General features: G+C 31.9%; 2 protein-coding genes across 2 annotated transcripts in view; one reads left to right on the plus strand and one right to left on the minus strand.

Annotated features, from left to right (window-relative positions):
- LOC118181625 (chorion peroxidase-like) overlaps positions 1–17,555 on the plus strand; it is an 85,467-nt gene extending 67,912 nt beyond the window's left edge. The window contains exons 14-16 of the mRNA XM_035350791.2: positions 1,842–2,011; positions 14,276–14,384; positions 15,356–17,555. Of these exons, the coding sequence (XP_035206682.1) occupies positions 1,842–2,011; positions 14,276–14,384; positions 15,356–15,449 (373 nt within the window). The 3' untranslated portion in view covers positions 15,450–17,555. The remainder of the gene's footprint in view (positions 1–1,841; positions 2,012–14,275; positions 14,385–15,355) is intronic.
- A 1,925-nt stretch (positions 17,556–19,480) lies between these two features.
- The window catches only part of LOC118181632 (peroxidase-like), a 156,910-nt gene continuing 151,726 nt past the window's right edge, over positions 19,481–24,664 (minus strand). Inside the window, exons 15-16 of the mRNA XM_085820535.1 lie at positions 23,526–23,634; positions 19,481–22,122 (exon numbers count right to left, since the gene is read on the minus strand). Coding sequence (XP_085676661.1) covers positions 22,041–22,122; positions 23,526–23,634 — 191 coding nt within the window. The 3' untranslated portion in view covers positions 19,481–22,040. The remainder of the gene's footprint in view (positions 22,123–23,525; positions 23,635–24,664) is intronic.

Consider the following 24,664-nt stretch of genomic DNA (forward strand, 5'->3'; position numbering starts at 1 on the left):
ACTTGAAAATTCAGCTTGAAACTAGGCTTATCGAAACAAGCTACAAACTGATCTATGTTTTGAAACTGCCTTTTTTTAAGTGAGCATCTTTTATGAGAAAACACGGCAGTGTTAATAGTTCGGATAAAGTGGAAAATTTATTACCGCGATGCAGTTTTTATTTATTCGACAGTCCATATATTTTTACAAAAATTGAGAATGAAACTGAAACCACCGTAATTATCTTTCATTAATATGAAATAATCTTTTCCACATACTGACTATGTGAACATAGAACCACAAATGTCATTGTGTCATCAGCAACGTATTAATTATGCTTATAAATTTAGTAGCCTTGTATTTTTTTAAAATCAAATGGAAATCTATGGTGCTTTCTGTAATGGTAGGTTTCAAAAAAAAAAATCTTCTTTGTTTGAGACACCTAGCTTTTCAATTAATCCTTTATCACTCAATTCACAACGAACTTTCAAGTTTATGTGTCCTGATTTTTTAAGCCATATTCCTAGATTAGCCTTGTGAAAAATGTTTGTTTCAGGGTAAATTATAAATTTTTTTATAAAGCATGTGAAAAGATTTTCAGAAACATGAACAAAGAGAACACTGTATATTTTCCCTTCTTACCTTAAATAAGCTTCCGGATTTTCACATTTCCTTTTCCTTTAATGGGTAATTCTAAATTGTTGCTGAGACGTATAATTTCATTTTCATTTATTTCAAGAAGCTATCAAAGTAACTGAATAGTGACGTAATTAAATATGCTATAATTTGTTGCAATTCTTTCTAGAACTTTTTTTTTCCTAGTCGGCTTGCAACAAAATTCTCGAGAGTGATGTTTTTTTCTTACAGCAGATATAGAACGTTACTTTGGCTTTATGTAAGCTTCTATTACTATTTTAAAATCCATTTTAGCTTCCCGATTCTTACGTATATTGCGTTTTCTACTTAAATTTACTGCGATTAAGGCAAAAACTATATACACTTACGTTTTCTCAGATTGAGATAAAGAAGTGTTTTAATGAAAGAATCTTGCTGTCAGATCTAACAAATGTTGTTTGCTATCATCAAAAGATAACCAGGCTTGTCTGAAATCTCCAGATTTTGAAGATTCTATATTTCCCCAGATTTTCGTACTTACAGTTGCAGCACTGATACTCTTGATACTCTTGCCAGAGTCCTTGATTTGATGAGAAAGATTTACAATTTTTGCTATTGCTGCTCTACTGTTTCATTGCACTTCAAATGGTGAAATATGTTAAGCGATAACGTTTTCCTAATTTTGTCAGATCTAAATTTAAAGATAGAATTTATTTTTAAGCATTTTATGTGATGAAGAACAATGAGATACTTTCCATAAGAGAACAAGAGTGAGAATGATCATGTTTGTTTACATTAGCTATACATAAGTAACGTGATCTCTCATATCATCGGAATGTATCTCATTCTCAATAAATGCGACTTGTGAAAATTTCATTCCAGGCATTCATTTCATTGTACACTTTGGTAAGCGGGGTGAGAGAAACAACAAAATCATAGGCAACACACAATACAGAAACATATTCCTAGAACATAAATAGTGCAATGAGGTAGTGTTGGTTTACCATTAATCCCCTCCAATTGCTTTATTATATAATTCAGGGCTCCTAAAAACCTGCACATTAAAGAAAGGATAATCATAAAATTTCTCGAATTATCGCTTTGATCTATGAACTTTTAATAATGCAATTTAGGGTATTAAAGCCCACCTGAATAACTGCAATGAATTCAATTGTCTGTTTTTAACTATATTTTGTATTTTTAACTATTATTTCTTACTGTGAAACATACTGATATGTTTTTCTCAGGCACCCCGACGACATAGACCTCTGGTCTGCGGGCGTTTCCGAGCGAGTCATGGATGGAGCCCTAGTGGGTCCCACTTTTGCTTGCATCATAGCCCGACAGTTCGCCAAGTTGAAAAAAGGAGATAGATTTTGGTACGAGAATGGCGGTCTTCCCTCTTCTTTTACACCAGGTAAGTGTATTTACTCTTAGAAACAGCTCTGAACATCTGCGCAGAATGGCCTAAAATGTTCACTTGAGTCCTCTTAGAACACTTCTGTAACAATCCTGACTCAGTAGATAAGTGTATAGAATTTCTTTATCGTAACATCCAAGGAAAGAAACAGTCTGTTTTTTAACATAAGAATGGCATATTAGAACGTAAAATATGATTCTAAACACAAAAGAATTTAGATTAACCGAGTTTTCGAATTTCTGAAGAAGAAAGTTTACTAACTAATATTCTTAATATTCATAAAAGCTTAAGCCGGAATATTGTACCGAATGCACAGAAAATCTGCTCAACTTTTCTCACGTAGATTGAAGAAATGTTTTCATATTTTTAAATAAGAGTTTTACGCTGCTGGCATTTCGATGGTCAAGATACTGCGAAACGCTGGGAAGTAAAACGAAAGCTATCCACAAACAAAAGCAAGAAGGACATTAATAACAAAATTTAAAACATGGAATAACATAGAAATCTTGTCGGATATTGGTATGGTGAATGAATTCAAATTATTTTATGATGGAAAAGAGCTGAAGTTGTTAAAAAACCTTATCTCTTTTTACTTCCTTGTATGAAGTAAAAAAGAAGTACTGTAATCGCGAAAAGCTTCAGGCAGAATATTTCAACGAAAATATCCATTTTGACCGCTATCGAATGCAATTTAACGATGTTTTTGCATGATATCTGTACGTAAGGACAGAATAAAGACTCTTTTCCTCCAGAAAAATATAAAACTGCTTTAAAATGAATTCTGAAGAGAAATTTTCGTGGCGTCTGTACGAACGTACGCAAGTATCTCGCATAACTCAAAAACGAGTAGCCTCAGAACATTGAAATTTTGCATATAGGACTGCCATAACATGTAGATGTGCACCTCGTATTTTGGTTGCAATCGGCCGCACCAAACTTATATAAATATATTTATATATATATATATCCACTCTGTTACCTGGCTCAGTGATCACAGTTTCTTTACTCTTATATGTTTGTAAATTGTACATTTTTCGCTTTAAAAATGATTGAATTATATTGTTCTTATCTTCCGGTTAAGGTTTTTATGCCTTTAGTAAATCTGTATGCAATATTTTTAGAATTATCAACAATTTTAAAGTTGTTTAAGTACCGCTAAGCCTAATCATTTTTTTGATGGCGGCCATTGCTTGTTTACATTTGAAACAGCAGAATAGTGGATTTGTTGCCAATCTAGAGAAACTTAGCTTCGCAACAACAAAGATAAAGCCTTCGCTTATTGTTGCGAATTAAATCATGCTTAATCATTTCTGGAATTTTTTCGAGGAAATAAGTTAAAGATTTACTTCATAATTTTTAATACAGATATTTTGAGTTTTTATGTATTTTTGCCTTGTCGCGAAGATAGAACTGTGAAAAACTATTTCTTTTTTGTTTTGTTTGCTTAAATTCTTTTATACATCATTCTAGCTTTAGTAGTTGAATATAACATGTGGCAACGAGTAGATAATTCTTTAAATGTTATAAATTTTGTGCATTCTGAGTTATAATATGAACGAAATATAATACTGTTAAGTAAACCTAGCGCCAGAGTGTCGCTATGGTAAACAAATAGAGTGAATTTTAAAGAATGCATTTATTCTATTGTGGATTATGCGCTGTCGGCGAAGTAGATGTAATTCAAACCAATAAGTTTAAATGAAATGCAAGAAAAAATGCGTATAATTTAATATTCCGTGCAAGGAAGTCATGTGGTGTACACATCAGAATTTTTATTATAATTACACTATCAGATAAATCATTCACGTCATAATGTAACTGATATAACACATATTTCTGTTTTTTAACATTTCTCTGTGTTAAACTGTTTATGGAAATATTGCGATTTTTTTACTGCGTTACGAAAGAAAACTTGCATGTACTATATCATTTAATCTGGCGATACTTGTCGTAGTCATAATTTTTAATCAAAAATAGCCGCTGCGGTTTAAACCCGTCGTTTAAACTTCCGTCAATGAGAGCGGAATTCTAGTTTCCCCCTTCCTCCAAAGAAGCCTTATACTAGTCTGTTTAACAGAGACTGCCCCCCCCCCAGTTCTGCAGTTGTAATAGAATGATGGAAAGGATACCATTTAGTTACTCTTTGATCTTTATGAAATTTAGAGACGGAGACTTTTATGGGACGTGTTCCAATATATCTTCCGAAATTCCTCTTCGGGATTTCTGGAATTTTATGAAGTGCAGTTAACCTTCTCTACGACTACCTGGAGTTCCACACTCTTCATCTAACAGAACGTTGGCTTTTTTCCCTTTTCCAGTGATTTTTACGCATCTTTAAAAGCACAGACATTGAAATTCAAAATTCATTCATTGAATTTCAAAAATGCTTTTCCAGTAGCCAATTTGAATGCCTTTGAATTCTGTGGAGGTGGTCATCTTAGAGTGTAAGAGTGTAACTCTTGCTATGTGTTCAGATGTCCACCTTATTTTCATAGCAATGGCGATATCTGTTACCATAACAATAAGGAGTTGCGTTTGTTCTGTGCGGTGAATTATCCCCACCAGAACAGCTAACCATTAAACAAACAGACTCATAATTGAAACACTTTAAATTTATTCTACTTCGCCACTTGTGAGTGCATAAATTAGAATACACAAACGCAAAATTACCAGCCAACCTGGACCTAGCTTAAAACTCAAGCCTCCTTTCACTACAGATATAAATTCAACAGTTTATATAAACTCCCCTAGACGGCGACAGAATTTCGAACACACACGTACCAAACAGGATCCAATATCAGTCTAAGTTATTTCTCAGCGAGACCAACTTCAGCATCGGCAGCAGTCTTTTCTTCGACCGACAGGTCAGCGAGCAGAAACAGGCCATATTCTCGCAGTCCTATTCGTAAACTTCTGCACTATAGTCAAACTGTGTGACCCTCAAAATTCACATAAATTGTGAAATGAGCGAACCTCGTAGAGAAGAGTCAGAAAGGAAATAGTAATTAAATTAAATGCGTTTTGTTAGTACTGTTGGTGATGATTGCTTTTGACTTACACAATGAATTTATCTTATCAAGGATCTTGGAGTCTGTTAAAGAGAAATTCTGCAGTCGATGTATCTGCAGTAATGTATCATTCATAAATATTGTTACACATATAAAAAAATGAACTAATTGCAAACATAAAGAGCGATCAATGAAAAAAAAAAAAAACTAAGAGACAAAAAAAATCTTATACTCGATTTCCTTCAAATGAGTAATATTTTGAGATATGAGAGCCATATATTATACACAAAATTTTACAAAAATATTACGTAAGCTCTCTGCAGGTGTTAATCACAATTCTGTGAAACATTTGAAAAAGTCATAAAAATAAATTATGCAACCTATACTAAATATTTAACCCCAAAAGGTAAACTCATAAGTTTTTTTCATTCTTGTTTATGCTTTACAAATGTGTTCCGCCTTTACTGTCTTTGTTAATACGCAGATATTCATGCGACAATCCGTTTTCTCCCTTAAGCAAGACAGTATATTACGCTGACCAAGGTCACAGCATCAGATGTCTTAAATGATCTAATCACTTTTCTTAGGCATCCTATTCTGCGGTGTAGCATTCGCGTAGCTTTGGTTCATTTAAGACATCTGATACAGTGACTTTGGTCAGTCGTAATATATTGGCATGCATAAGGGGGAAAACGGATTTTCGCATGAATGTCTGCCTACGGTTACAAAAATAAATTCCAAAGATTAGCGGGGAGTGGAAGCATAAACACAGCATGCTTCACACTTCTATACCCACAAGGAAGCGTAACATGGAAATTATGTTAACAGACCTAGGCGGCCATCGTACTTACGCATAAGCGCCTCGTCCTTGTCGTTTCATTCACTTTTATAGTTTTTTTCTTACGTACTCTGGAAAATGATCTCTGTCTTTATGGAAAATTTTGACCGAAATAGTCTCATAAAAAATGGGCCTGCAAATGGTCTCTGTCTTAGTGAGCCAGGTAATGGTCTTAAAAAATAGGTGATCATGTCTTATTTCGGTTAGGGGTAGCATCAATCGAATTTCCAGGATGTCCAAATAAATCTCATCAGTCGAGCATAGATATCTGCCATACCGAAAAAGATAGATACATTGAGCGCATTTAAAATAAAAGACCAATTTAAATAATAAATTTTTTTACAAGTTTAAATACACTGAAGTGCCTTTGAATTGGGTATAGCTATAGTCAATAACGAGCTGGTCCTCCTCTGACCTTTATAATGGCTGCCAAACGACGAAGCATAGATTCAATAAGTTTCTGGAAGCATTTTATGGGAATTTGTTGCCAGGCCTTCTCTTAGAGAGTTATATAAACAAAAATATCTTCACTTAAGACATAGTTAGAGCTTAAAGCTCCAGGATGCAAAGCTTAAGTCTTGGAGAGAATTCCTAATGAGTATAAATGAAAGGAATGTTTGGAAAAAAATATATAAGAATATACCATTCGTATATATTTTTAAAGAAAAATTTTATGAAAGGAATTGAAGTCAGTGGAATTTATCTCCAATCTGGTAACTGTACAAAGTCGCTTGAAGAAACTGCTAATGAGGTTCTTAACAGAAGCTTTCCCACGGACCATTTTAGCACGGATAATTCGTTTCATAGAATAATTAGGGCTGAAGCTTCGTTAAATTATGTTGCTAATCCAGATCTTCCATTTACTATGTCAGAAATTAATAGTGTTATAGAAAACCTTAAATACAATAAAGCTCCCGCTCTTGATTCTATTTCAAACGAAATTTTGAAGCAAGTTCATAGAATGTTTCCAAATTTATTCTCCAAAATCTTCAATACTTGTCTGAGGCTTGGTTCATTTCCTCGTTGCTGGAAAACAGCGAATGTTGTTTTAATCCCTAAGAATAGTGGTCCTCGTATCCCGCATTTAGATAACTTGAGATGCATTAGTCTTCTTTCTAGTTTAGGAAAATGCCTAGAAAAGCTGTTTGTTAATAGGATTACCTGGTTTTTGCATAATAAAAACTGCTAAACAAAGCACAGTTTGGTTTTACCCCTCATAAGAGTTGTGAAGATGCTCTTTTGTACTTAAAAGATATAGTAAATGAAGGTAAGAAGAGAAATTTACACACAGTTTAGTGTTTCTTGATATCAAAGGTGCTTTCGACCACGCCTGATGGCTTGGAATACTTTTTTTTTTTTTTTTTTTTTTTTTTTTTTTTTTTTTTTAAGGAAAGCTGGTATTCCGTGTAATTTTTTTCGCCTTCTTAAAGATTTTATGCATGACAGATCTGCATTGCTCTAACTTGGCCACGTTTTTTCCTCCCGCATTTTGGAAAGAGGTTGCCCTCAAGGCTCGGTTTCCGGACCTTTATTGTGGAATTTAATTATGAATGATCTACTCAATAGACTCTCACATTGTCCGAGTTGTAAAACAATTGCTTTTGCTGATGATCTACTAATTTTAATTTACTTCAAGAGAAGTGTCCCATTACTCTCTCTCAAGAGAAAAGTCTCATTACTCAGAACACCCTTAATATTATTTCCAATTGGTCCAGAGAACAGAAATTGGAATTTAATCCTAATAAATCTAAAATTATGATAATTAAAAGAAAGCAGGTCAGCTATACAAACCAACAACTGTACTTGGATAATACCTTATTCGAAATGGTGAATGAAATTAAATATTTAGGCGTTATTCTTGATAATATATTCTTGATACTTAGAGGACTTATCGTGTCTCTTGCAATACATTTGGTGTAAAATATAATGTTATTGATATGATTTATAAGCAGGGTATTGTCCCCTTTATTTGCTATGCTTCTAGATTGTGGGGAACAGCTTTAGAAAAGAAGATTAATTCCCCTATACTTCGCAGAATTCAAAGACGAATCTTACTAAGAGTTGTGCGTGGCTACAGAACAATTAGCTATGAAGCCTGTTTCGCAATTTCAGGATTTCCTCCGATTGACCTTCATGTTTTAATTGACAAAAAGTTTAAAGATACCATCAGCAAATTTATATTCGATATTCGATACAAAGGTGTTGTTTGAAGATCTTTCTCATCCTGCCAATCGTTTGCCAATTCAAACTATCATTTATGACAATTCTGTTGATGATAATTTCCCTGTTGTGTGTTATACAGATGGCAGTAAAATTAATAATCGAGTTGGATTAGCTTATGTCGTTTTCCATCATGGTTCTGAACTGGAATACAAACTCTTTAGAATTCCCAATGAATGCAGTGTTTTCCAAGCCGAATTACTGTGCATTAGTGAGTCAATTAAGTGGATATCTAACAACTGTTCGCTATGTGCTAAATTTCTTATTCGCACTGATTATCTTTCATCCTTAGATTCTCTTAGGAATATCTTCTCATATAATAAATTAATTGTCACTTCCCATGCTCTTCTTAAAAACCTTAATAATAAAGGTGGTGATGTTATCTTTTCTCATGTACGTGGTCACACTGGCAATCTAGGAAACGAAAGGGCTGATTGGTTGGAAAAACAAGCTACCCATCTTCAAGTAATTACTCCAGTGATACTTCCTAAGTCATTTTACAAGAACAAAAGTAGGGATGATACAATACTCAAGTGGAATGAACTATACGGGAATTCTACTACTGCCTCTTTGACTAAACTATATTTTACTTCCATTCCTCACAGACTGAATAATAAACACTTTTTCTGCAATTTTGAAGTTACTCAATTTCTAACTGGACATGGTGAATTCAATTCATATCTGAAGAGATTTAGATTATATAGTACAGACTTGTGTTCATGCAGTTTCGGAGGAGTGCAAAATGTCGAACATTTGTTGTTTATTGTTCAAAGCTCAAGGAAGGACGAAAGGAACTCATTTCTAGGTTAAACTCAGTGAATATAACATTTCCTCCCCTTCTTCACGTATTTGTTCAACATAAAATGGCTTTCTCTTTCTTCTGTAAATTTATCTCTTACGTGTCGTCTACAAATTTGTAAGTTTATTTTATTTTGTGTTGTGTTGTATTTGTTTGTTTTTTTTACTTACCTCTGTAAGCCTTGTGTAATACTATGGGGTGCACAAGGATTTGAAACTTTTCAATAAAATAAAATAAAATATAATAAAAAACATCGGATAGAGCTGTCTATAATTTAGTAAGATTCGCTAGTGTTGTGTGATGAGGTTTCAAACCTTTCTTCAAAACGTCTGAAAGATGCTCAGTAGAATTTGTCCAACATAAAATGGCTTTCTCTTTCTTCTGTAAATTTATCTCTTACGTGTCGTCTGCGAATTTGTAAGTTTATTTTATTTTGTGTTGTGTTGTTGTATTTGTTTTTTTTTTTTACTTATATCTGTAAGCCTTGTGTAATACTATGGGGTGCACAAGGATTTTAAACTTTTCAATAAAATAAAATAAAATAAAAAACATCGGATAGAGCTGTCTATAATTTAGGAAGATTCGCTAGTGTTATGTGATGAGGTTTCAAACCTTTCTTCAAAACGTCTGAAAGATGCTCAGTAGAATTTAAGTCAGGGCTTTTAAGTAGCCAATTTATGACAAAGAAGTTAGAAGAACGCTCATACAACCGGGCAGAAGCCAACCGGGTCCTGTGAGAAATGCAGTTATCTTGCTGGGATATTCCATTTCCGTCTGAATGTCGGGACCAACATAAATGGATGAAGATGATCGCCCAGCAACTCTACGTACCGATTCACATTGAAGGAGGTTGGCACAAGTACCAAAGATCCCAAACAATGCCAAGAGAAAACATCCCAAACCATAATTACGCCACCATAGCATTGTACAGTTCCAATCTGCCCTACAAGGTTCATGGCTTCAGGAGTCTGACGCCATATTCTCAGCCTCCCATAGAAATTAATCGGAATCGAGACGCATCACTCCTTGCTACTCATTTCAAGTCCACTAGAGTCTATTCTCTGTATTCTCTTGCTCAGACAAGAAGGGCAGCTCGATGGCATGCGTTCAGCAAAGGTACTCTCGTGAGTCTGCGGTTTCCGAGCCTATATGGGGAAGCGAGTGTTGCACGATCCTTTTGTTGACCATACGACTGTCGCCCTGATTCAGCTGGGTGGTAATTTCAGCTAATGTTTGGCTTCGTTGATTATGTACAATACGGCTGAGCCGTCTCACACCACGCTTGTTCTAGGTTAATTGTCCTTTACAGTTTGCCCGATGGCTAATTCTTTTGTGTATTCTCGGTATACTCTTTACACTATTGACCTTGAACATCCTAGCCCGCTGAGGATTTTGGAATTTGAATGGCCCATGCATGGAGTGTCTACTATCTGTCCGAGATTGAAGCTGTCTAAATTAGAAGTTTTACCCATACTGGCAATTGAAACGACTGATTAACAAAAACCACAGTACTAGCTGTATTTGCATTTACCACAGCTTCCTCACGTGAACACAGATGCCGCGCAGCGATATGAAATTTGCATAGCCATGTCTATCCGTAATTCAGTGGCTTTTCAGTGTATTAACATTTGGTTACGTTTGCATAGTTTATTTGTTGAAAATGTTTCAATATTTTATACAACTGTGAGTAACCTTTATATCATAATTTTATTTAGCAACTGCAAAAACACTTAGCTGTTACATTCATTCATTGACGTCTACTTGTTTGATTTTGCCTTTTGTCAATAACTTCCGTTTTCAATAAGTTTGTATTTCATAAAATAAATCAGCCATTGCATTGTCAGAAAGATTATTACTTAATTTTATTTAAACTTGGGTACATAATTTAAAGCTTCACCTAAGGGAGCTACTTAAATTTCTTCATCTGTTTTCTCCACAAGAGCTTCTGCTGCTTCTTTAAAAGCAAAGGCAGTAACATTTCGTATATACTGGTAAACGTAAAGCTCTCTTTCACTGTTTCACGTTTGTGTCAGTCTCTAAATCTGTCGAACTAATTCAACGACCTCATTATCGATTAAAACTTTAATTTATTGTTTGAAAATTCATGCAAATTGCTATTAATACTCTGTTTTTTAAAACATAACTGTATAGCAAATTTTCTTAATTTCTTTACATATTCTATCTAGAAGTGTTTCCACAATAATTATTGCAAAAGGTTGATATCAAAGTTTAACTGATTTGATAGTTTCGAGATAAAAAAGCGACACTTTTATTAATTATAATTAATGATTATTTTAACAGCATTAATGATAGCTAAAGTTACTTTTCTACTTGAATATTGATTTAGTGTACGTTGCCAGGCAATGAAAAAAATAGTAAGAGCTATAATATAGTATAAGAATGTTACCAAAAGTTTAAAGACAGCTGTGTTCCTGGCAGATAATGCCTCGTCCTAGGAATACAATTTATAATTCGGAAATGACTTAACAACTATTTTCCGTAAAATATTTTTTTGCAGATATAATAAGAATTGCAAATTTAAACCTTTCTAGGTTTACTCATTTGAAAAATATTTTAATTTTGTACAGAAATTAGACATTTTGGAAACATTTAAATACATATCCGATTGTCTCAGTTGAGTTAGAAAACGGTAATCTTAGAAAATAATATTATACACATCACCATTAATATTTATTTAGATTATCAGAATATTGTTCATTTTCAGATGTAGCCACCATGAGAGGTGATCACCATCAGAGATTGTAACTATATTGAAATAAATATAGCATTTTTTCCTTCATTTAAAATACCAATTTACGTAGTATTAGTGGCATGGCGATAATATTCTATATGATGCAGTGACACAGTCAAACGAATTTTTATGCTTCGGATTTAATGACAAACCTAGTATACTTAATTAATAGGAATATATTTGCAGAAAGATCTTTAATATTTTCTTAATATACTAAAACTTTTATGAATGTAAGCCTTTTTCCTTTTTAAAGTTCAGCGAAAATGTATTTTATGCAGTTTAAAGCTCGGTCAAGCACAACCCAATCATTCCTTCAATGCTCTGCATGATAATATCTCTCAATTTTCTCCATGCTCCGTTAACTAAAATAAGACATGGTCTAATCCACATTATGCTAGAATGAGGTGGGGAAAAAATATTCAAATTCCACTAAAAGGTTTCCAGCGAGCTCTTTCTAAATATTTATCATATGAGAGAATACTTGTACGGGAAGATTCTTTTGCCATAATTAATCAAAAATCTTTTGCCTCAAGGTTTAACATTTATAAACTAGGAAATTTCGAATAAAAGACTAAACAGTTGGAAAGAAAATAATAAATCAAAGCTGAAATAATGAGAATCGATGCTGTATCGGATAACTGGAAACAAACTAACAAGGAAACTGAAATTTTGGCAAAAAAGAAGATATTACACAGTTTGAATTTTAAATCACGGGTGTAAAAAGGACATAGTGTCATGAATTGCAAGTGATTTATACGTAAAGAGTCATAGATGTGAAAAGTGTTAATAGGGTTTACGGGATCAATTGTGAGACTATTTTCGAATCTTGTGTTTTCACTACTGTTTAGAAACAAAGAAGAATACCCAGTTTCACCTAGTTTTTTGACCCATCATTTATTGTACTTGTAAGATAATACGATAATACGATTTAATCGTACTTTTGATGTGTATTTGTTGACAGAGTATTGGATTATTATTTGTAATAGGAATTTATAGGATGTGGTGTCGGTTTAAGTCTCTCCTCATTTCGTGCGATATTTCATGTTGCTTAGAAGAATATCTTCTATTTACTTTTATTTTTGTGCATTTCTTTGATTGGATATTATGTATTTATTAAATCAGTATTAGTTACATAGAGAATTAGAATTCATTAGTATCTATTTTAAGACTCTATTACACTTCAGGAGCTTTCATGCTGTTTAGAAACGTAAAAAAATACATTTTTATGTCCATTCTTTATTATAAACTAATATAAAAACGTGTATTAATTAAAACGATATATATGCATATACGTAATTATTCTTCGCACCTTAATGAATTTCATGTTTTATATAAAAAAGAAAAATTCCTTTCACACTTACTTTTGGAGTCCATAATTTATTTTAAGTGAATATGTGCTTGTTAAAACAGTTGTAACTTACACAACGTGCTCTTAAATTTTGCTTTTTAAAGCTGTTCTAAAGTACAAATGAATACAAAGCCATTTAGCGATTTTCGTAAGACTGAAAGCAGGAACGCAACAGCGGGGACGTGAATCTAAGAGTTGTGATGCATACGCAAGATGGGTGTCGCAAATGCATAGTTCTAATCTAAGCACCCTGAGTGTGGACTCCGAGAAGTGGATTTCGAAATATTATGTAGACAGTGACCTTCTTGTTTTAAAGATCAAATGTGCAGAATTTCATCAATATCGGTATCAAAACTGCAGATTTATACATGTGTGTAATTCATTACACACATACGAATAAAAAACTGGCAGTCTTCCTTTATATATTATATATATATATATATATATAAACATATGATTTTAATGAATCTAACAAGTGTTATCTCACGGTTCACCAGCCAGTAATTAATAAATTAATAATAATTGATATGAATCTGTATTTATTGATTTTAAATAGCTTAGTTTGTTAATTTATTACAGAATGAATATATTTGAAAGTATGTCATCGTTCATATTTGCTGAACAATGACAAACTTAAAAATATTTTAACTTTGGGCAATGGAAGAATTTTTTTAAAAAATTCTTGAGTTTGTTTATTAAATTTGTAGAGTCATTAGGTTAATTGGAAGCAGAAAAGATGATAAACATGCAACTGCCTTCGCCGGGAATCGAACCGCGGACCTTTGGAATACCGGCCCAGCGTGCTACCGTTACACCACGGAGGCACGCTAGGGAAATGGGAGAAATACCTTATAAATTCTAAAGACAGATAAATATACTGTCTTTTCCCTAGGGAAACACATTTCTTTTATATTTCCGAATTTTCTGATTGAATTTGAAACGTAAATATCTTCCGCTTTGCAGAGTGGCATAACAAATCTATTAAATGGCTAAATTTTTAATAAAAAATTCATTGAAATAACGTAAAATATCTGTATATAAATAGTGCTGATCCCGTGGGATGTTTTTTTCTTGTTTTGAAGGTCAAATGTGCCAGGTTTCATCAGGATCAGAATAAATGTGTAGATTTGTATGTAAATCTGTATGTAATAAATCTGTAGATTTGTATGTTGTATGTAAAAATTCGAGTAGCACATTCACAGATTGCGTATTTTGACAACATTTTAGTAGCATAATTATATTTGAGTTCCAAACGAAATAAAATTGTATTTGTTAAATATTTTTTTTTTCTTGCAGCACAACTTAGAGAGATCCGAAAAGCAATGCAATCGAAAATTATCTGTGAGAACGCAGATGATATTCCCACTATCCAGATGTGGCCAATGATGATGCCACACCCTGAACAGTAAGTAACATTGCATTTAGGCTAAGATACATCGAAAGCATAATGTTCTAAGCAGGTGAAGACAACTGTTAGGGATTATACAGTATTGACATTTCGTGATGGCTTGGGGTTGGGGGCGCTACAAGGAATTTAATAGCAGAAACGAGCTTAGAAGAAAAGGAGGAAAGAAACTCTGGGAACGGGCAAGAATATTATAAGTTGTCACTATATGTGCTTCATCAAATTAAAATATACATAATAATATATATATAATAAACATTCTAATCTCTAAGTTTTAGTCAGATAACAGAGATTGAAAGATAGATCGTAGCAACTCGATTCCTGAACTTGAGTAACCAAGTATATTAATAGTGTAATTGGAGATTTTTAATAAATATTCAGTGTGCTGAAGATGTTACAGATGTGTAAATAGCGATGACGTATTGTTAAAGTTCTTTACATATCATCTGTACTGTAATTATTTGTACTTAGAGCTTTTATATATTCCTCTGTTTAAAATGTTTGCTTAAAGGTTATGTCAAACACAAGACTCTTGTAATATTTAAATTTGGCTATCCGACGGCATTAGCTTATGGAGACCAAAGCAATATGTGCAGCTACATCGTCCACAATTACAAATTGCATTTAGCAGTGCAAATGAAGTTAAAGCATCTTTAAGCTATGGCTTTAAGCTATGGAAATGCGTTTGTTATTTAACATTCTATTCCTGAAAATAGGAAATAGTTATCAAAAATTAAGAGTAATATCGGGAAATTGTTATTTTAAAAAAAGAAAATTTTTTCCCTGCACACTAGAGCCATAAAAACCCTATCCTGACACTTTCCAGAAATTTTTAAATCTTGTTTACGTGTTTAAATAATCTAAAAAATGCGGTAAAAAAGCTTTTTTTAGTATCTGGGACAGAAATATAAAACATGCTGTCTTTTTAATGACTTGCAATTTAAAATAGTTTACTCATTTATTTATTTCAGCAACCCCAGAGTAGCATGTGAAGATTTGCCTTCCATTGATCTACGGTACTGGGAAGAAGAACCACTCTACGGGGAATTTCGTTTCAAGAAATAAGTCCTCAAACGTGTTGTCTTTAATTTATTATTCCAAAGAAAATAGTCAAAAGTTAAGAAACACCAAAGATCAATTCTTATGAAACCAAGTTCCAACTTTTCGACTAAAGCGCCCGGTTTTCACCTACAAGTGTCACCATTCAGTTGATTGGAATCTGTGAATGTCTTTGAAACAGTTGTAAGAAATATTGTATCAGCCCTACGTCTGACAACACTATCGAAGTACTTGAACAAAATGGTGGCTTAATCGACAGAACGGTCACTCATAGCGTATTCCACAAGTCGTCGCCAACTCCCTGCTTATAGGAAATGTTTCAGAGTATTCTTTCCGTTTATATTTTTTATTTAAAAATATGTAAAACGGTCTAAACTTTAACATAGAAGGAATTTTAACATAAATTTAACATAGAATGAATTTTAACATAACTTTAACATAGAATCGAATCTGTCTTGGCAAAATGGTGATATATCTCATTTTCTGAGATACTATATTTATTCATTAATTCTATGCTCGTAGCAAAACTCATAAAGTGTAAAAAAGATAACAAAAGCTGAAATCAGCGAGATAAATAATTAATTCCAAGCCTTTAATTTTGACCGACTCTCTATTTTTCAATGAATAAGTATTTAGCTAAATAAGGCTTGAATTTCAGTTCATGGCTTTAATTTTAATAAGAGGTGGCCAAGATTTTGAAAAGCGATTTTTGTGGAAAATTCTGTTTTAAAGTACGCAGAAAGAGGATAAAATATGTTTTTAAATATTTTTCGCAAACCGAAAAATAAGAGTTTTTTTTTTCTTACATGGCCGTTCTTTAATAATTCATAACTTTTGTCTAGTTTATATATTTTCATCTATAATAATTTTATGAATAAATTTCGATAAATAAAAATTATTAAAACTTTAATAATAACTTTTGTCCAGCTTTGGTCTATTTTTATTGAAGGAGGATTTAAATCAAGAAATTTTTAAAGAGGGTATAGTAGTTAAAAGTTCAGAATTACTTCTACGGACACATCTGGAAGAAACATTGACATCTGGGATAACCATGGACTCTATAAAATGCTTACATTTATCTTTTGCTTATTTTTACAACATTTTATGCAACCGTATTATTAAAAAATATCTTTAGTACTGCTGAAAAATCTGTGCTTTGCTGGAAAGTCTGATTCAATTAATTTACTATTTAAAAAAATTGTGTATATCATGGCATAATTAGTAATAATTGTTTTAAAAATTATTTATATTATTAATAATGGTTGTTTAAAGCAATTTATGAAACGATAATATATGAAACTACCACGAGAAAGAATTCATAGATTTGCGAGCTTTCTTCCATTTAATAACATTTAGTAATAATTAAATATTTTTATATTAACAAAATTTAATAATTTGTTATTTACTATATACAGGAAATATGTAAATTTAAAGGAAAATTCAAATGCAATTTACTTCATTATTCATTGTTTTAAGCTCATTAACTTTAGCATGTTCATTAGCTTTGACTAAATTTTAGCATTAGTTTAATTAATTTAAACATTAGCATTAGTTTAGATCGTAATTTGTTTTCTCTTAAAGTTTTTAAACTACTATTTCATGTATGTGATTTGGTTGATAATCTCGTTAACTGCCTTCTTTGAGAAATAAAAATATTTTGGAACAGAGCTTTCGAAACTACGGTATGTGAAATGTTCAAATGTTTTTGAAGTTTCTAAAAGAATGGTTTTAATGTTATGGAAAAAAATTAATTTATGATTAGAAAAGTAAAAAGAATGAGATAAACGATTTATTAAAAATATAATATTTAGTGCATAAGTTGAAACTTGAATTTAAATATGAAGACTTCCTTTCCTGTGCTCCGCTTTATAAAACATTGTAGTTGATGCCATAGTTAGCAAGATGTTGGTAGGTGAGCGGTATTGTAAACGAATTAGTTAAAAAATCCTGATTCTGAATATTGAGCTAAGAAATTTCATTAGAGTTGATTTGAAATGTTGTTTGAGCCTTAGAACTTGATTTAATGAATGGATCCGAAAGAAGCAAATGTAAGAAATTGTACATATATGTAATTTTTTTATTTGTAAATAAACTTTACCTTTTTTAAATGTTGTTCATGGAATTAATACCTTTTTGCTTTAAGATACACATCATATAAATAGTACGCTTTATCATAAAAAAGTTTAGTTTGTGGACCTAACTTTATAACTTTAATATTTTTGGAAAAGTAAATTTAGATATACATCGCGATCTTTTGTCTACACAATAACTGCAATCAAATGGAGACTGCTGTATATATTTCAAAATATTCTTTCTTAAATGATGATATTATAAACTATTTTTTTAATTTAATCTCTTTTATTGGCTTATATTTTTGAACCCAAAAATTAATAAGATAAGATATTATTATTAGTTCAAAGTAAAATTTTATCTATATTCTAGGAATAATAGTCTATAAAATGTCTGAGAATTTGATCAGAAAATATTTGATAATAACTACACGAATTAATCATCAGATTCATTGCAAAGCACTTAGTAATATTTAACTAAACTGTTAAAATGTCTAGTTCTGGATTTCAATTAAAAGTTTGTGGTGAGAAAGTTTTCTTCAGTATTGTAATATAAAAGATTTCTGGAGAAGATATGTAATCTAAGAATTGGAAATGAACTTGAAAATGGAAGAAATTATTGTGCATAGTAACAGCCTCTAGGTAGTTCTTCTGTAGCCGGTAATACGTTAGAAGTAATTAAAATTTGTTAAACTGTTTATTTAAAGAGATAATTTGTTATAACTAATCGGAACTGAATAGTCTCTTAATTTAATGTTTCTAAATACTTAATGCGCTTTTCCAAGCAAATAATATTTACAGTTGAGGGTGGTTAGAAAAGAATGTATTTTTAATGCAAATGTATGCAACAGAATGTATTTTTAGCATTCTTGTACAATTCTAATTTTATAACTGCGCCCTAGAGAAGGCATGGCAGAGAGTTAGAACCAGTGTTAATCAGAATAAAAATGAAAGAGAGCAAAAAATACTGTAACATTTAGGAATTATATACAAGTAATTATATGCAGGATGCCAGTACAATACAGTACGCAGCCCCTCAAATGCAAAAGGATTATGCACAAAAGAGTTAATCCAAATGGTTATTCTTTACCGTTGTACATGATACATGGCTTTAGATATAAATTACAAAGCAAGGACGTTTTTGCTTTTAAATCGCCCAAATTGTTAAAAAATTACAATTTCATGTTGATAGATAAATTAAAAACCTTACCATATGTAGAATGGCAATGCTCTAAGAAATGACTGTTTTCTAAACCATATGGAAATATGTTGCTCTTGAAATGTTCTTTTAACTTTTGAAATAGAAGCATTAAATGAATTATATGGAGAAACACTTAATAAGCCACGTTTTTTGATAAATCTTTTGATAATCTGCTCAAGATAATGGCCCCTAAATCAGCAGTACCCTACTGTAGACGTTTCTAATGCCAAAGTCAGAAGATGGGACGCAAACTTTTAAGAAAAGAAGTATGGGAACCAAAAACTTTTACAATAATCAGTTGCAAAACAATGCGTAGTAAAACGGAAAAAGAATTAAAAAATATTCCAATCCTAAATTCAAGCTCATTATATTTTCTCTTTTATTTGTGATTCATGAAACTTTTCCCTTTACTCGTGTTTGCATTCAGTACTTTTCTGTTCACAGTATAAGTACAACTCAAATAGTTTAAATTATAAAACCACGATTAATGTTTTTAAAACACACTTCCTACTTCATTTGCAATCCGCGAAAAAAGTTGCCCACTAACTTTGATAAAGATACAATTTTACGTAATTATGGCATTCGTTTAATTAAAAGTAAACTGTGTAGTTAGTGTAATTCTTGCTTCTGGAGAACATATTTCCTTAACATGCATTAGATCTGCTTTCTTTTGAAGAAGGTCTTAAGTTTTTATGTTTTGTTTATTTCTCTTGCTGTCCATTTGGTTTAAAGAAAGACAAAAAAAAAAAAAAAAAAAAAAAAAAAAAAACAGAGAAATAACAAAACTTTATTGAAACACATACACATAGCTTTTCTCATCATCCCTTATACAGTCCACCTTTTATAATATCTCATTTCAAATGTACAACTTTCATTATAACAAGAGGCGAAACTCAAAAATAAATAACTTTTCTTCCAATAATAAAAAATTAAATCTCTTTTACAGTTTTCTTTATACACATCCCATGTAATTTTGAAATTCACTTCTCCGTCTGTTTGTAGCCTTCTAAGTCTCTCAGATATGAAGTAAAAGTGCTGAATGGACAATTTTAAATTAAAGTAGTAGTTATAAAATATTTTAGTGTAAAGTACCATTGCAAAAGTACCATTGCAAGTGTTAAAAAATTTGTATGTATTTTAATTTTTGTATGTAGAAGAAACCGAGTATCACAAGTAACCCCAATATCAATACAACCGTTATGAAGTTGATTCATTTAAGTAAAGTTACATTTTCCCTTGCATAACGAAGACATTATCACGACGTCAACTTCAAAACAGGAAAATATTTTACCTGCGCGTATTCACACACTTTATCTTTTAAGTAATACTTAAAGAATTGGTAAGTTTGCAGAGCTACTCTTCGAGAAAAATTTCGGGCATAATGTGACAAATATATTTATGAAAGACAAATACACTTGAAATGGAAAAACGTTTGCCTGCTGAATGTCTTAAAACTGTTTTAAACAATGCTGGAAAAATGTACGTGTTCTTTAACGAGAAAATTTTCTCTCATATATGAATTAGGCTATCCCCTGTAGAAGAAAAAGAAACTGATTGCCTATATACAGATTCAGTTAAAATAAAGAATAACTTAAAGACACATTACAAAAAAACTTAATTTGTGTAATTTTAATACCTTGCCGAAACACCAGAAGTGCTCCAGGTTACGCTAGTAGCTTAAATACAGACTAGCTTGCTCTTTAATTAAGCTTCGTAAAAATATAATTTCATTTTACACCTGAAACAGCTCCACTCAGAGAAGAATGTAGCAACGAGTGAATTTCAATCTTCATGGGATGATCTTATCCTTTCTGAATAGCGTTCTCGCTGAAGAATATTTTGATGTCAGAAACACGAGAAATTTCTGCTATCAAAATTTCTGAAATGCCCTTAGCGTTGAACACTTCCAAAACCAGAAGCAGGCAGCCATGACACAATCTGCTTCGAGTTTAACACCGATTTACGAACAGCTGCAGATTGCAGTTCTATAATTATGGCAATTGCAGGATCTGCAGAAATCAGTTCTTTAAAGGCATATTTTCTAACTGACGCTCAAAGGGCAAGCGACTATTTTTAATTCTTATAAATAGCTAAAACACATTTCTATTTACAAACATTTGAGTACAAACACACGGGAGCGCCGATTGTATTAAGCTGTGCTTAAGCTGGTTACTTGCCAACAGCAGTGGTTTTTCTCCAAGATAGCTGCTTCAAAGGCTCGTAAACATATGTCATTATTTCTTTCACACAGATGCAATTCTGTTTGCGAATTGTATGTCTAACTGTCTTTTAAGATTTGTTAACCACATATATGCCAAAAAGTAGCAATAAATTAAATTATAAAATCATTTTTATTTGTCTGTAGATTTTGATAAAACGAACATCAATAATATGCATCTTTAGCCAAGTTAAAAAAGAAGGAAACATTAAAAAACTTTTGATTGCATACTAGTCGTTTGACCATATTGCAAACTTGATCGTATAGCACACATATATCTTTATTTATTAACATTATGGAACACAGAGATATCCCGATTGCAAAATATTTTGTAATTTTTCATAGCATTTTTGATGAAGAATTTAGTGCAAAAATTAAGACAGTCCAAGCGTAAACTTAATTATCTAAATTATAAACATTTTACTCAATGTTGCTGCTTTTCAAAGCATTGAGAACTAATTGTTGCAAATCATTAATTTTTGTAAATCTTATTGAAAAATACTTATTTACTTTGCTATGTTATCAGATTAAATATTTCCTGTTTTCCTTAAGATCTGGACTAACATCACTTTATTCAGCACATAAATGAATTTAAAAGTAGCGTAGTGCAAAAAAATGATGGCTAAAAACTCGAACAGTCTTTTTTTTTATCCAATTAAAATTTTTTTAAAAAATAATTCTTTGCTAGGAAGAAGAGGATTAAGTCTATGTGGAGATTGCATCAAAAGAAAGTAATATAAGTACCAAAAAGTATCTAAGTGAGAATAAAAGCGTGCTAAGTCTTATTAATTCGAAGGATCCTGAATATAAATAATGTGAGATTTAGATTGAATATCATAATTCCGAAGTAGTTGAATCGTAGAAAATTTTACAGTTACGTTTTTCCTAACAGTTTCATCTGCGTGTACCTTTTGTTGGAATTTATATGTATTGTAAATTTTGATAAGTAAAGTTTCTTTTAATTCGGAAAACACAAATTTAACACGAAATTGCTTCCTAAACTAAAACCACTGCTGATGTGACTTTCACGAGCTCTGCTTAATACGAATCTCGACGCTCGGAAGGCTTAAATATGTGCAAATGTACAACAGGCACTCTTTTCGGGTCATTTACTTTTTGTAATTCGTGTCCCGCCATTTACTCAAGTCCAATCGAGGGATGTCATCTGTGCCACAGTCTAGCCTTGGATTCCTGGAAAAAGATATAAAGGTTGTCATAAAAAATACAAAGAGAATCATCAATGAAATCTTAACACAATTTTACTGCTTTGTTTTATGCTGCATTCGGACATCTTCAAAAGTAGAAATGGACTTAGTCTATAAATTGTGACATGACTAGCAGTTCTTGAAATTTGGGAGATGAATATTTTTCGTGAATAAATCTTTAGAATAATTGCCAAATTTTTAAAATAAACAAGAGAAAAGCTAAATAGTTCTTTCGAACAATAAGACAGCACTAGAGTCACTAGCTGTCACTAGAGACAGAGTTTAAAGCTTTTAAATGATTGTATAATTTTTCCATTTATTTTTAACTCTGATTCCCTACCCAGGAGATTCTGTAACGAAGGGTTTAATAATAAAATTTCTGAATATTGGAGTCGCAAATTTTAATTGATTACCAAGGATTACAAGCCTTGTATAAGTCCAAGTAATTCAAAGATGAAAATTTATGTTTTATGAAAACATGGTTTAAAAATCCTCAACTATATAAAAATAACCATTAAACAAAGCCAGAAACACGTTTTGACTATTATGTGAAACAGTTCATCTCGTTCAAGCACACCGAAAAGTAAACAAAAAAGATTGTAGTGTGCATTCAGTTTGACTTACAGCAAAGTAGAATAAAAGATTAATTACTATCGAAAGGGCTTAAAACTATTTACAAGAATCTGAGCTCTAAATATATTGATTTTATCAACTGTAGCTATTCAGTGAGAGCTAGAGTTTCTTCATCTAAGCGTCTGAACTTCTAATTTCTTCTTGAGACTCTAGTGCTGATCATTGATGAGCTCAGTAGATTTTGAATTACGTATCATTTTTAGTTCTATTTTCAAGAATAGCTACTGATTAGCTGAATACTTTCTCTTGATGTTCTTTCACATATCATTTTGTACGACATTTTATGTTAATTAACCATTATTGTGATTTAAGTCTTTAATATAATTCTCCTCTACGTATTCCTCATCAGAACGCAAAATAGTTTTGCGTGTATTTAAACTGAGGCTTTTGAGTCTTTAGATTAGAGCTTCTGGCAATCGAATCTGAAGGCGAAACTGCTTCATGTCCTCTTTGTCTATCAACACCGGTTTTTTGCAACCCATTTTGTGAACATTATTTGAACAGATATGTCCTTGGGAAAGCAGTTTTTAAAAGGGGAACTCAAACTTACTTCATAAATGCAGTCTGACTTCTTAAATTTATAAATTGTATCCGATATATTTCTTATTTCTTCACAAATAAAACATTTTATTTACTTTTTGTCATATATATTTTGCAGACTGAGTGAACCATTTCATACAAACTTTGGGGGCTGAAAAAATTATCAGCTAGCGTTAAGAAACATTTATATTTATTTGATTCGAGGGTAATACTTACGTGTGAGGGTCGGCCATCGCCATGGCACTGTATTGGACGGTAAGCATTTCGTCCGCGTTATCGCAAAGGATTCGCGCCAGCCGTACCTTCCTAATTTCCTGCAGCTGATCTGGAAAAGAAAGAGGAAAAAATTTTTTAAAAATTGTGGAAGCGTTAGCTATTTAATAATAAACAACCGTTACAAGAAACTTTAAGTATTAAAGCGGGAATGAATGAAAGTTTGAGATTTATAGCCGAAGAATAGCTAATTAGTATATTCTTAATAGGAAATTTTCATAGATGAGTTTTTAAAATAAATTCTCTCACGACTCAGTATGATTTCTTAAAAAGAGATAAAGAGAGAACCGTTCCATTATAGGAAACGACGCATTCTGAAAATACAGTACATTTCTGAATCGAGCTAGTAAGCAATGATTAATATTTTGCGAATTTAGCCGAATTGCCACTTTTGACGCTCTTTTCCTTCACAGTCCATACAATATTACGTAAAGCTCCTATTTCTCTAAAACGTTTGTTATTGAGTCAACTTTTTAAATGAGGCAAAAATTACGAAACTAAATTAAAAGATCTAAAATTTTAATTTTGGAGTATAGCAAAACATTCTAAAACTATCTACATGAGGAGAGAACTGCTTTCGTGCAGGCCTTTCTAAGGAAAAGGCGCGTATTTCATATTACACCTTTCTAAGGCACGTATTTCATATTACACCATGGGGAGTATAGCAAAACATTCTAAAACTATCTACATGAGGAGAGAACTACTTTCGTGCAGGCCTTTCTAAGGAAAAGGCGCGTATTTCATATTACACCTTTCTAAGGCGCGTATTTCATATTACACCATGGGGATAAAAATAAAAATGCCCATGGAGCATTTTTATTTAAAAAAAAATATTACACCATGGGGATAAAAATAAAAATGCCAAAAGCTAAACAGTTCTTTCGAACAATAAGACAGAGTAGACAGAGTTTAAAGCTTTTAAATGATTGTATAATTTTTCTATTTAATTTTAACTCGGATTCCCTACCCAGGAGATTCTGTAACGAAGGGTTTAATAATAAAGTTTCTGAATATTGGAGTCGCAAATTTTAATTGATTACCAAGGATTACAAGCCTTGTATAAGTCCAAGTAATTCAGACGT

This window comes from Stegodyphus dumicola, chromosome 7, assembly GCF_044657685.1.
Source record: "Stegodyphus dumicola isolate Sdum_Otavi_A_Nest chromosome 7, ASM4465768v1".
Lineage (NCBI taxonomy): Eukaryota > Metazoa > Arthropoda > Arachnida > Araneae > Eresidae > Stegodyphus > Stegodyphus dumicola.